General features: G+C 43.6%; 1 protein-coding gene across 1 annotated transcript in view; it reads left to right on the top strand.

Moving 5' to 3' along the window:
- The first annotated feature begins 2,938 nt into the window (after nucleotides 1-2,938).
- The window catches only part of HACD3 (3-hydroxyacyl-CoA dehydratase 3), a 39,166-nt gene continuing 29,785 nt past the window's right edge, over nucleotides 2,939-12,319 (top strand). Inside the window, exon 1 of the mRNA XM_030317904.2 lies at nucleotides 2,939-3,183. Within this exon, the coding sequence (XP_030173764.1) occupies nucleotides 3,097-3,183 (87 nt within the window). The 5' untranslated portion in view covers nucleotides 2,939-3,096. The remainder of the gene's footprint in view (nucleotides 3,184-12,319) is intronic.

The following is a 12,319-nucleotide window of genomic DNA, read 5'->3' as shown; positions in this document are numbered from 1 at the left end:
TACATAAATGTTGATTGCATTCCATTATTTATTTATAATAGCTAAAAACTGGAAACAATGCAAATGTCCTTCATCAAGAGAATGGATAATTTGTGGTATATTCATACAATGAAATGCAATACTGCAGATACCAACAAAAACCATTCTATTCATATGAAATTCAAGAACTGACAAAAGCTACTCTATGGTGAGAGAGGTCAGCATAGAAATTTGCGGGGGTGGGGGGGAGAGATGGGAGGCAAAGGTGTATTGATATGAAAGAACCTCTGGGATGCTGGAAATGTTCTGGATCTTGATCTAGGTGGTAATTAATTACACAGATATAAATGTAAGTAAATATTCAGCTTAAGCTAAACATTTAAAATTTGCTCATTTCCTGTATGCCTCAATTTTTTTTAATGCCCTATAATTGGGGGCACCTGAGTGGCTTAGTCAGTTGCGTGTCTGACCTCAGCTCCGGTCATGATCTTATGGTTCATGAGTTTGAACCCCTGCATTGGGCTCTCTACTGTCAGTGTGGAGCGCACTTCAGATCCTCTGTCACCCCTCTCTACACCTCCCCCTCTCATACTTGCTCTCTCTCTCTCAAAAATAAATGAACATAAAAAAAAAAAAGTGCCCTATGTTATGCTAAGTGAAATAAGCCATACAGAGAAAGACAGATACCATATGGTTTCACTCTTATATGGATCCTGAGAAACTTAACAGACACCCATGGGGGAGGGGAAGAAAAAAAAAAGAGGTTAGAGTGGAAGAGAGTCAAAGCATAAGAGACTTAAAAACTGAGAACAAACTGAGGGTTGATGGGGGGTGGGAGGGAGGGGAGGGTGGGTGATGGGTATTGAGGAGGGCACCTTTTGGGATGAGCACTGGGTGTTGTGTGGAAACCAATTTGACAATAAACTTCATATATTGAAAAAAAAAGTGCCCTATATTGGATCTGCATTGTATTAAAGGCCATGCAATAAAAACACGTTTACCATTTCAAAAGCATTTTTAAAATTCAAGACTATCAAGTTTATTGCTTTCACCATCCCCCATACCCAGCAGATTACTTCACCTCCAACAGGTTTGTCTATTACCAGTTCCTCCTCACTGACAGGTGGACCTGCCAAGCACATATTTGATTTGGCTCCAGTTTAACAAACTTCTCTGACCCCCATGTGTCTGTGGGACATAGTACAAACGCCTGATTGAAGCAAAGACTTTCCTATTTCACTTCCCATCTGCCTTTCCAGATCCCGGGTGACCTCTATTCTCCATGTCCTTAACCCCCAGTACACAGAACCTTCCATAGCTCTTCACCTTTGGACTCTGGCTCTATGCTTCCGCTATCCTACCTCTGCTTCTTTCTCTATCAAATTTCCTTCTCACATTTCACTGTCCAGCTTTTAAGGATTCACTCTCAAATGTCCACCCATTGGGTTTCCAAAACCCTCATTTCCCACCTTCCTGCCTTTGTAAGTTCAGCACATTCACCATATGTAAAGCCCTCTGTATTTTATATGATCCACCCCTGAATTAAGTGTTTCCCAAGAGCCTGTCTCATTTCTTTTTTAAAAAATTTTTTTTTAACATTTATTCATTTTTGAGAGACAGAGAGAGACAGAGCATGAGGAGTGAAGGGGCAGAGAGAGGGAGACACAGAATCAGAAGCAGGCTCCAGGCTCTGAGCTGTCAGCACAGCGCCTGACAAGGGGCTGGAACTCACGAGCTGTGAGATCATGCCAGGAGCCCAACTGGGACACTCAACTGACTGAGCCACCCAGGCCCCCCGAGCCCGTCTCATAGCTCTTCATCTCTGGATCCCTGTGCTCAGCACTTGGCTAAATAAACAGGTGCCAACAGAACTGAATTATAAGTCTCATTTTTGTCCCAGACTTCTGGTTTTCATAGTGATGTTGCTTCCTATTAAACTCTTCACTGCAGCAGACTTAGGGATGAAAGTGGATACAGACAAGATAGCTTAAATTAGACATAAACTAGTGTTGTATCTAGGCTGGGTCCCTTACTTTAAGAGAGAAAAGTCTCCTGCTCTGGCCAATAGGATAGCCACTATTATGTCGCTGTTTAAATTAATTAGACGTTGGGGCGCGAGTGGCTCAGTCAGTTAAGCTTCCGACTTCAGCTCAGGGCATCATCTCCCGGTCTGTCTGTGGGCGCTGTGCTGACAACTCAGAGCCTGGAGCCTGCTTCAGATTCTGTATCTCCCTCTCTCTCTGCCCCTCCCCCATTCACACTGTGTCTCTCAAAACTGAATACATATTAAAAAATAAATTAATTAGAAGTAAATAAAATAGAAAATTTCTCAGTCTCACAAGCCACATTTCAAGTCCACAAAGTCTCATGTGGCTGGTGGCTACCAAATCGAACAGCGCAGAATGGAACATTTCCATCACCGCATAAAGTTCTATGAGACTGCGTTGAAAATTTCGGGCCTTTACATTTACTCTTCCCTCTCAGAACACCCTTCCACCCTCTTCCCATACTCCTTCCCCTATAATATCATCATTCTTATTGTGTCTGTAATTACAGGATTTCGGGACAGCAGGGACTGTGTCTTACTGCTTTAGCTCCAGTGTTTAGCTTCGAAGCCCACCGCAATTAATAGGCTCTCAGTAAACGTTGAAATAAATAGGTGATAGAACGGGGTGATCTTCCAGATACATCAGTCCCAATCCCTTTCTCACGCTGATCAGTTCTTTATGAGTCTCCAGGACTTTTCATTTTTAAGCCTATCTTAAAGCATCGCCCTGGAGAAGAGGGGAAAGGGCCTTGCATGCACCTGCTGACTCCCAACTCCCCAAACCGCTGTATCAAGCTCTGGCGTCACTCGTGCTGGGCCCGCCCCTTCCCACTTCTGCGCCCCGTGCCGCCCCCGCCCTGCTCGCGCCAAGGTCTAGAGCTCGCGCCACCGCCCCCCACCCCCGTCATTGCGCAGGCGCAGCCTGCGAGCGTGGGGTGTCTCGAGGTTGGCGGCTGCCGGCGCTCAAGAGCGCAGGGGTTTGTGGCCTGCGTTCGACCGGCACCAGTCTCTCACCATCCGAGGCAGCGAGGCGCAGCGATCCGTCTCCCCGCGCCCCGTGCGGTGTGGCCATGGAGAATCAGGTGCTGACGCCTCACGTCTACTGGGCTCAGCGACACCGCGAGCTGTATCTGCGCGTGGAGCTGAGTGACGTACAGGTAAAGGCCGCTGCGGGCGGCGGGACGAACGCGGGGTCGCAGCTCCCGGGACCCGCCGATCCTCGCCACTCTCTTTGTCCCAGTGCGCGCTGGAGAGCCTGCAGTGCATCAACGGGTTCGGCGACGCGGTGCACTTTCGGCGTCCAGGCCCGGGCAGGAACTGGCCCTGGTCGAGGCGCACCCGCACACCACGGGCCTGGGGCGCGACCCCCTGAAGGCTGCAGGTACCTTCGGGTGCTGCGTGAGTCCTGCGCGGGTCTCAGAGGCTGCCCGGGCCTTCTCTTTGTTCGCAGTTTGAGGCCTGATGCAGCCCGAGCCCGGCCCTGGAGGCCTGGCCGCCGGGGTTCGAGTTCGCCAAGGCCCTTGGAGACGTGGGATGAGCTCGTTGGGCCAGGGGTTCAGAGTGACCGTGGCTTGCTAGGACGCCTGGCGTTCGCCTGAGAGGTCCAGCTGGGCCTGTCCGACGTTCACAAGGCCCGCCGCTGCCCCAGAGGGGCCACACCCACCTTCCAACCGTTCAGTGATGGAAATCATTCTTGTTAATTTTAATTTTAAAATCCGGGGGACCCCGAGAAAGCGATTTCCGCCCCTATTCTGAAGGCTATGAGCTCAGGTTTGAGGAGTTGCATAGAGAACTTAAAAATTAAGTTACATCGAACATTTATGTTTGATTTCCTTAGCCTCCTCCATGAACAAGCAGTTGCCCCCTAAATGGTGGAGATCCCAGGACCTGTGTAGCCTCTGCCTCTGTCCAGAGCATCCGGGATTCCAGTCTTTGAGAAACTGGAGTTTTCAGTCTGGAATGTTCTTTCCCCAGTCATCCTTACTCCCTACTTCTCCCTGATATCTGTGGCAATTCGTAACCTCCTTCACTCCACTCAGCTCACTGCCTCTGAGTCAGGAGTTTGTGCTTCTGTCCCTCTGCCTGCCTGGCATATTGTCTTGTGAAGTGCGTGTAGGTGCTCTTTCAGTGTAGATTTGAATTTGTTGAATTGAATCTGTTTCTGGAATTTAAACCTGTTTTCCCGTTGAAAGATAAAGACAATACTGGCCAGAATGCCTTTAAATAGGATGTGACATTGCATGGTGTGTCATTTAATGTATTAAACCAGACTGAATTATATTTTTGCATCAGAAGATGAGTAAATGTTCTGTGCTCTTCAGGGTGTTGTAATAAAGAAGGAAACAAACAAAATCTTTGTTGATGGGAATCAAAGTCCCCATTTGGAGAGGGTTCTCACTCAATAAGTGTGGAATGTGTGTTAGTTATGAGAGTCTCTTGTTAAAAAGTATTTAGTCAAGCATTATGTAGACCAGTTAAACTCAGGCCCTGTCCTCTCTAGATGTTATCATGTAATAAGGATGTACTATTCTGGGATACTTTTGAAGCTGCAAACACTAAAGGTGTTTTAAGGGCATAGGGGGGTGGTGGCGGAAAGAAATGGAAATTAGTTGGACAAATGAAAGAATGCATCATACTTATGTTTGTCTTAAGAGATCTCAACCTCTTAGTTAAGAAGTATGAACACATGTTCATCCCACTTGGTATGTTTAGAAACACGAAAAGTTTACATTTGAAATGTGTTATAGATAAGGAAATGTAAAGGTGGAGGAAGAAAATGGAAGTTTCTTTTGGATAGAGAATCCTTTTATGTTTGGGAAAAAATACATTTTTCCTCCAAAAGCAACATGTTAGTACCGTTCGTAAAAGAAATCCTCTACCTTGTGTGGGGTACTAGAGATTTATAAAGATGAGTCAGATAGTCTCAGCTTTCCAAGGGCATACTGTCTAGAAGAAGCATATTATCTTATACAAACAAAAAGTTTTGTGTATGGGTATGTTTATTGGTAGAATTAGAGTTGACTATGAACCAGGTCTCCTTTAACCTGGTGTCAAAGGAATTTGTTACCTCTCTTTTGTTTAGTTAGACATGACCTTCAGAAATAAGATGAAGTGTTCTTCTCAAACTGAGATTGGAAGAACTTTCCAGAAAGAGAAAGGCATAAACTTTTGGGTTTTCTGACTTGTACCGTGTCAATGCATGACAGCCAAAGACTGCCGGAGAAACACCTCTAGTTGAACAGGTTGGGTTTATTATTCATTCCAGCAAGGAGAGCATAGCCCATGGGGGACAATGGTGTCTCATTAAGGGGGTTGGAACTGATTGTAGGATTTGGATGCTGTCAGAAAACAGGGACAATTCTGTGGTTGGTTATCTGAATACATCTTATCTGTTGGGCGGAGAGACTAGCAAAAGAATAAAAGTAATTGATAGAGAAGTAGCAGTCACTCATTTTGGCCAAGAGAGAAAGGGTGTCTGGTATTTTGTGGGTAGCGTAGTGGCCATGTTTTTGTCTGTGCTTACCCAAAATTATGAAATGACCTTTGTCTCATTTCATTAACGTTTCATAATAACCTTGTCCGAGGTGGGTATTCTGTGCCATTATGCCTAATAGGAGAATAATGTGGCCAAGCTGTGACAGGCCACCCTCTGAATGTCAGGGGCTGCTCTTTCTTTTTAATTTCTCACTTAACTGCCCAGTGCAGGGCTGTGGACCTGTGATTCAGGGTCCGAATGAAGCAATGCACTTATTCAGTGAAAACCATTTGCAGCGTGCCTACTACCCTTATCTCATTAAGCTAGGTGGTGGGTTTTTGGACAGCTCTCTGTTGCTCCCTGCTTTCTGGCATGTTTCACAGCTTCTATGTTAGTGAGTTTTAGTGTTGAATTCCAATTTGGGGGCAGCAGCTCCCCTCCCCTCCCTCTCTAAGACACAAAGAACTGTCCAGTTTTCACGTCTCCATTCTGTCTTTGGAGGTACAGGGTTAGTGGCTGCGGAGAAACCACTACTGATGTGAGGAGGAATAGTATACAGTAAAGGCTTCAACTGCAGCATGGTCTGAGTTTGAGGTAAGCAGTAGCAAAGATGCCAGCTGGAGTCCAGGGGGCTAGGGCAGAGTCCTTTTCACAACAGAGTTTATTTTCAAGATAAGCATAACATACAGGTTTGTGCCAGCCACGGCAACTGTAGTTGTTAGAGCATTTGTTCATTTATCAAGGTTTTTGTTTGTTTTAAAGTTATATGGGAACAAAGTGCATACCTCTGTTCAGGAGCTGTTTGGCAGATACTGTTGTTGTCCTTACTTGATAGACAGTCTGGTAGAAAGAGTGGTAACTGAAGACATGAGGGTGGGTTCTTGCTCTTCTACCTACCGTCTAGGGGCCGTGGATAATTCACTTAACCCTTATGTGTCTCAGGTTCTTCACACAAATTTTGAATACCCCTCATTCATAGGATTTTTTTGAAGTTTGAATTGGATCATGGATTTGAAAGTGCTTTGTAAATTCTAGTTTGCTATTCAAATGAAAGGGATTATATTGTGATGTTAAACCTTAGATGAGAGAAACCAAAGAGCAGTAGAACAAGGTAGAGTCTATTAGCAGAGTTATCCGTATATGGTATCACACGTATTGTACGACAGAGGTGGCTTTGCGTATTAATAGGGGAAAGGATGAACAATTCGGGAAATTGTTTGGGGATGATTGGTAATCCAGATAACAAAATGAGGGGCCCCTGGGTGGCTCAGTCTGTTCAGCATCTGACTCTTTTTTTTTGGCTCAGGTCAGGAGCCTGCTAAAGATTCCCTCTCTCCCTCTGCCCCTCTCCCCTGTTTGCACACACTCTCTCTCTCTCCAAAATAAAAAATAAGAAACCCCCAAACAACAACAGCAATGGCAACAACAACAACAAAACACAGATAGCAAAAAGATAAAATAAGATCTTGCCTTATGTCATACACAAAAGTTAATTCCAGGTGGGTTAATGACCTGAATGCAAAGCAAAACTACTAAAAGAAAATATAAGAGACTGTCTTTACGGTATTGGACCAGAGAAGAATGTGTTAAATAAGACACACAAAGCATAAACCCTAAAGATTAACAAATTTAAGACAAACCTGAAGAAGATATCTACGGCGCATATCACCGACGAACGATTAACGTCGGAAATATATAAAGAACCACTACAGATCAATTAGGAAAAGACATATTACCCATTAAAAAGGGGGCAGAGGGGCGCCTGGGTGGCGCAGTCGGTTAAGCGTCCGACATCAGCCAGGTCACGATCTCGCGGTCCGTGAGTTCGAGCCCCGCGTCAGGCTCTGGGCTGATGGCTCGGAGCCTGGAGCCTGTTTCCGATTCTGTGTCTCCCTCTCTCTCTGCCCCTCCCCCGTTCATGCTCTGTCTCTCTCTGTCCCAAAAATAAATAAAAAACGTTGAAAAAAAATTAAAAAAAAAAAAAAGGGGGCAGAAAATATAAGCAATTCAGAGTAAAAGGAAACAAGAATGGCCAGTATACCTGAGAAGATGCTTGATCTTAGTTATAATCAGGGACATGTAAATTGAAGGGATAGTGTTTGTTAGTAAACCGATATTTCTTAGATTGGGAGAGATGAAAAGTCTAACATTATCGGTTGTTGGTGAGATTGTTCAGCAATGGGACGTTTTTATACAACTCCCCCTCTGTCAAAGACCACCAGAAACACCTTGTTTTAACAAGTGGCTTTATTGCTTGTTTCAATGAGGGAGAACACGTATTGGGGACTCTTGGGGTATCTCAGTAAGGGGGTGTTAGAAATAAGTGATAATAGAAATCCCAAACTTGGATGTTTGGGAAAGGGTCTAAGGAAGTAGGGATTCATTTTAGATTCGATGCTGTAGAAAATGGGGACATTTCTATGATTGGATATTTTGTGGATGGCATAGTGACCTGTTCTTAAGACAAAATTATGAGTTGACCTTACTTTGTGTCATTTTATCATGGTCTCAGAGAAACCTGAGGTCAGCTGGTTTTATTTGAGACTATTTGTGTAGGAGAGCAAAAATGGCTTTGCTGTGAGCTGTAGAACAGCTTGTAATAATTTTGAGATCTAGCTGTGAATGTCAGATCAGTTTCAGCTGTCAGGGCTGCTTATTTTCTTTTTTTAAAAACAATTTTAAAAGTCCTAAATATCTTTACATATATAGTTCACTCTTCTGTACATGTAAGTTTAAGCAAAATAAATTAGTGAAATTATTTCTAAACCATCTTCATATTTTAGAACTCACTCTTCTGAACGACCTTCAGCTCAGAGATGTCACTGTCCCTGCTTTTCCACATGGTATCATCCTCTGTGCCATTAAGAGGACCAGAAATGCAGCATTTCTGAGAGAGTGCTCTACATGAGCATTGTTTTTTTTTCAAGTCATCAGGACCTATTTATAAGTTTTGATGCGGGACTTCTTGATGTTACCAGAAGACGTCAACAGAACATTTCCAGAATAGAATCAGGACTCCTACTCCTTCCTCAAATGGCCTGCAAGTGGTTTGTTGACTGAAAAACTGAGTTACACCCGTGTCGCCATGCCATCTGGAACAATAGCCAAATTCACATGTTCAGCCAGTGACAACCACATCATGGCTGCCACTTTACCAGAGCACTGGTAAGGTGCCACTATCTATGGTAGTATATATCCTGATTTTAGAGATTTTAAATGTGAAAAAAATGTGCACTTCAGAATTGCTGAAATATAGCAGAGTTTGGAGTTGTCAGTTAATAAGTTGTAGTATTTAAATTCCTGAGACAGGATGAGCTCACCCAGGTAGAGACTGTAGATCAAAGGTTACCAACTCAAATGCCCAAAATACCGCGTAGCGATTAGGAGCCTGGGTGTCTCTTTTTGCCTTGATTTGAATCTCGGTTTTGTCACTTGCTGATCGTGTTATCCTGGGCAAGTTACAAAGCCTCTGTAAGCCTTAGTTTCCCATTTGTAAAATCGTTGTAATAGTACCTATTTTATAGGGCTTTGTGTGTTTCTGCGTGTGAGCTAGTAATGTGAAACACTTTAAATGATACCTGGCAGGGGCACCTGGGTTGGCTCAGTTGGTTAAGTGTCGGACTCTTGGTTTCGGCTCAGGTCATGACCTCACGGTTCGTGGGTTTGAGCCCCGAGTCCGGCTCCGCACTGATAGTACGAAGCCTGCTTGAGATTCTCTCTCGCTCCCCTTCTCTCTACCCCTCCCCTGCTCGTGTGTGTTCTTTCTCTCTCTCAAAATAAATAATAAACTTAAAAGTTTTTTTTAAACGATATCTGGCATATAGTGAGTGCCAGTAAATGTGAAGTGAGCTGGGTGGGGAGTGTGGTCAGTTGGAGAGAATAGGGTTCATCTTACAGAGGGAGCTACTGTTGTGCAAGAATGCAGATCTGAGGTTGGCATCTAATTCTCTATTTTGTGAAAGAGAAGCTGGAAATCCAGATTTTTTTTAATGAAAAAAAGTCATAGTTTTACACTGAAGTTATTGAACAAATGTATGTAAATGCCTACTGTGTGCTTGGGAGTCTTCTAGACTCAGATTCTGGGACTTGGGCATGAGCCAAGGCAGACGGAGGTCCCTCCTCTCATGAAGTTTATGTGCTGACACTGGTGGTGGTGGAAGAGTGATAATAGAAGTAAACAAGTTCATCGAATAGTTTGAGCTAATAGTGAATGTTACGGAGAAAGCCAAACAAGACAAATAGGAGAAAGAATCATGTGAACCGCCTCAGACTGGGTTGTCAGGGAAGCTGTCTGAGGAAGTGTCATGTGAGCAGAGACCTAAATGTGAAGAAGCCATGCAAAATGATGAGGACTGAATGTCACAGAGAGAGGGAACAGCTCCTGCAGAATCCCTGGGTGGGAAGTACTTGGTGGTGAATTCAGATGAAAAATTAATACATAAATAAAACAAAAATAATTTCTGCAGGCCATATAAAATAGTGTGGGTGTAATTTGGCCCGATGCCAGTTTATGACAGGAAACTGATAGACATTAAAAACTGGTAGAGGGTCAGCTGGGTGGCTCAGTCAGTTAAGTGTCTGACTTTGGTTCAGGTCATGATCTCGCAGTTCGTGAGTTTGAGCCCCATGTTGGGCTCTGTGCTGGCAGCTCGGAGCCTGGAGCCTGCTCCGGATTCTGTGCCTCCCTCTCTCTCTGCCCCTCCCTTGCTCATACTCTGTCTCTCTTTCTCTCAAAAATAAATAAACGTTAAAAAAAAATTAAAAACAAAAAAACTGATGGAGATAGGAAGCAGCCCAGGGTTGAGTCCTGAGCTACTCAGCCATTTAGAAGTTGAGCAGAGGAGAAAGAACAGCAAAAGATAGAGAAGGAGTAGCCTGTGAGGCATACAACCCAGTGTCCTGTGATATTCTAGATGCCAGGGGATAGGGGTGTTTCTGTGGGGTGTATTCAGCTGTGTCCAGTGATGCTCACAGGTTGAACATGTCTATTGGATTTGCCAGCATGGAGGTTATTGATCTTGATAATAACAGTTTCAGTGGAATGGCAGGGATGGAGGCTAGATCAGAGTAGATTTAAGAGTAAGTTTATGGTGAGGAAGAAGTAATGATTATAGATAACTTCTAAAGAAGTTTTTTCTGGGAGGGGGGAAGGGATGGGCGGAGAAATCAGTGGTGCAGCATTTTGGAGTTCAGAGATAAGAGGAAGGCTTTCTTTCTAAAAGATGTGGGGCTTGAGCTGCGTTGTTTTTAGAGAGCGCACAAGCAGGGGAGAGGCAGAGAGAAAGGGAGACACAGAATCGGAAGCAGGCTCCAGGCTGTGAGCTGTCAGAACAGAGCCAGATGTGGGGCTCCAGCCCACAACTGTGAGATCATGACCTGAGCTGAAGTCGAACGCTTAACCGACTGAGCCACCCAGGCGCCCCGCATTTTAAAGTTTAAGTAGAATTTGGATTCCAAAAAGGAAGATTGAAGGGGATATGTACTGTTATGTTTACCCAATTGAATATAATGCAGCTGTAAAAAGAACAAGTGAGGTCTGTATGAACTGGTGAGGATTGGGTTAGGTGAAAAAAGCAGGTATGTGAGAATGTATATTATATGCTACCTTTAATGTAGAATGAAAGGGATACAAGAATATCTGGGTGTACTTACTTATTTTTTGGAAGACGTGTACGCATACGTATAAAGGAAAGATTAACCAGAAACTACTGAAATGGTTACCTATAGGTGGTGAGCGGGAATCTGGTAGAGGGAGATAGCTTTAAGACAGGACTTCTGGGGGGCGCCTGGGTGGCTAGTCGGTTGAGCGTCCGACTTCGGCTCAGGTCATGATCTCACAGTCTGTGGGTTCGAGCCCCGCGTCGGGCTCTGTGCTGACAGCTCAGAGCCTGGAGCCTGTTTCGGATCCTGTGTCTCCCTCTGTCTCTGCCCCTCCCCCACTCTCACTTTGTCTCACTCCGTCTCTCAAAAATAAATAAATGTAAAAAAAAAAAAATTTTAAAAAAGACAGGACTTCTGAAGATACATTTCTACAAAGTTTGACTTTTGGACAATGTGAGTATTTTACGTATTCAAAAATAGAACTCACTAAAAAAGAATACAATGGCAACTCTTGAAATTCAAAAGTACAATCAAAAGGACCTAACTATATTTCAAGTGGATACCATAGCCATCCAGATGAGTAAGTTAATGCAAGTAACGATTGAACACAGTACTCTGGTTCTTTAGTAGAATACATTCTGAGAACAAAAAGAACTGCAAATAAATGTTATATTTTACTCAGTAGGTTTATTGTAAGTAAAAGTAGATATATAATTCAGAAACTTTTTGAGGATCACACAAATAAGTAAATAGGTTAATGCTATTAGGAACCAAGATTTTCACTGTAAGTAAAAAGATAAAAATGTTGAGTGACAGAAGATGAGAAGCTCTATAATAGTAAATTTGAATTGGAAATTTAAATATGACAATGTGATTTAAAAAATTCCTAGCTAGACACTAAAAATGAGCATTGAGTATACCTCAATGTGCCAGATCCTGTTTCCTGAATTACCATTTCCCACTAAATGCACTAAGGCTCCTTGAAGAAATGGCAGATTGTTAAAAGTCTGTGCTAGAGAAAAGTACAACATTCTCAAAGGCTATAAGGTCAAGTCAGAATAACATAGCAGCCAGTTTGAAGAGATTTCCACTGGCCAAATTTGTGATAATTTGAACATCAAAAAGAATAAGAATAGTAGTGGATTTTGGTAGAGAGAAGTAAAAAAGAAGATCCACCAGTTCATAGTGATAGTCAAAAAGAAATGAAGGTGGAGCTA

Source organism: Lynx canadensis, chromosome B3 (genome assembly GCF_007474595.2).
Source record: "Lynx canadensis isolate LIC74 chromosome B3, mLynCan4.pri.v2, whole genome shotgun sequence".
Lineage (NCBI taxonomy): Eukaryota > Metazoa > Chordata > Mammalia > Carnivora > Felidae > Lynx > Lynx canadensis.
Note: the sequence above shows the minus strand (reverse complement) of the source record. Positions and strands in the feature narration are given on the sequence as shown.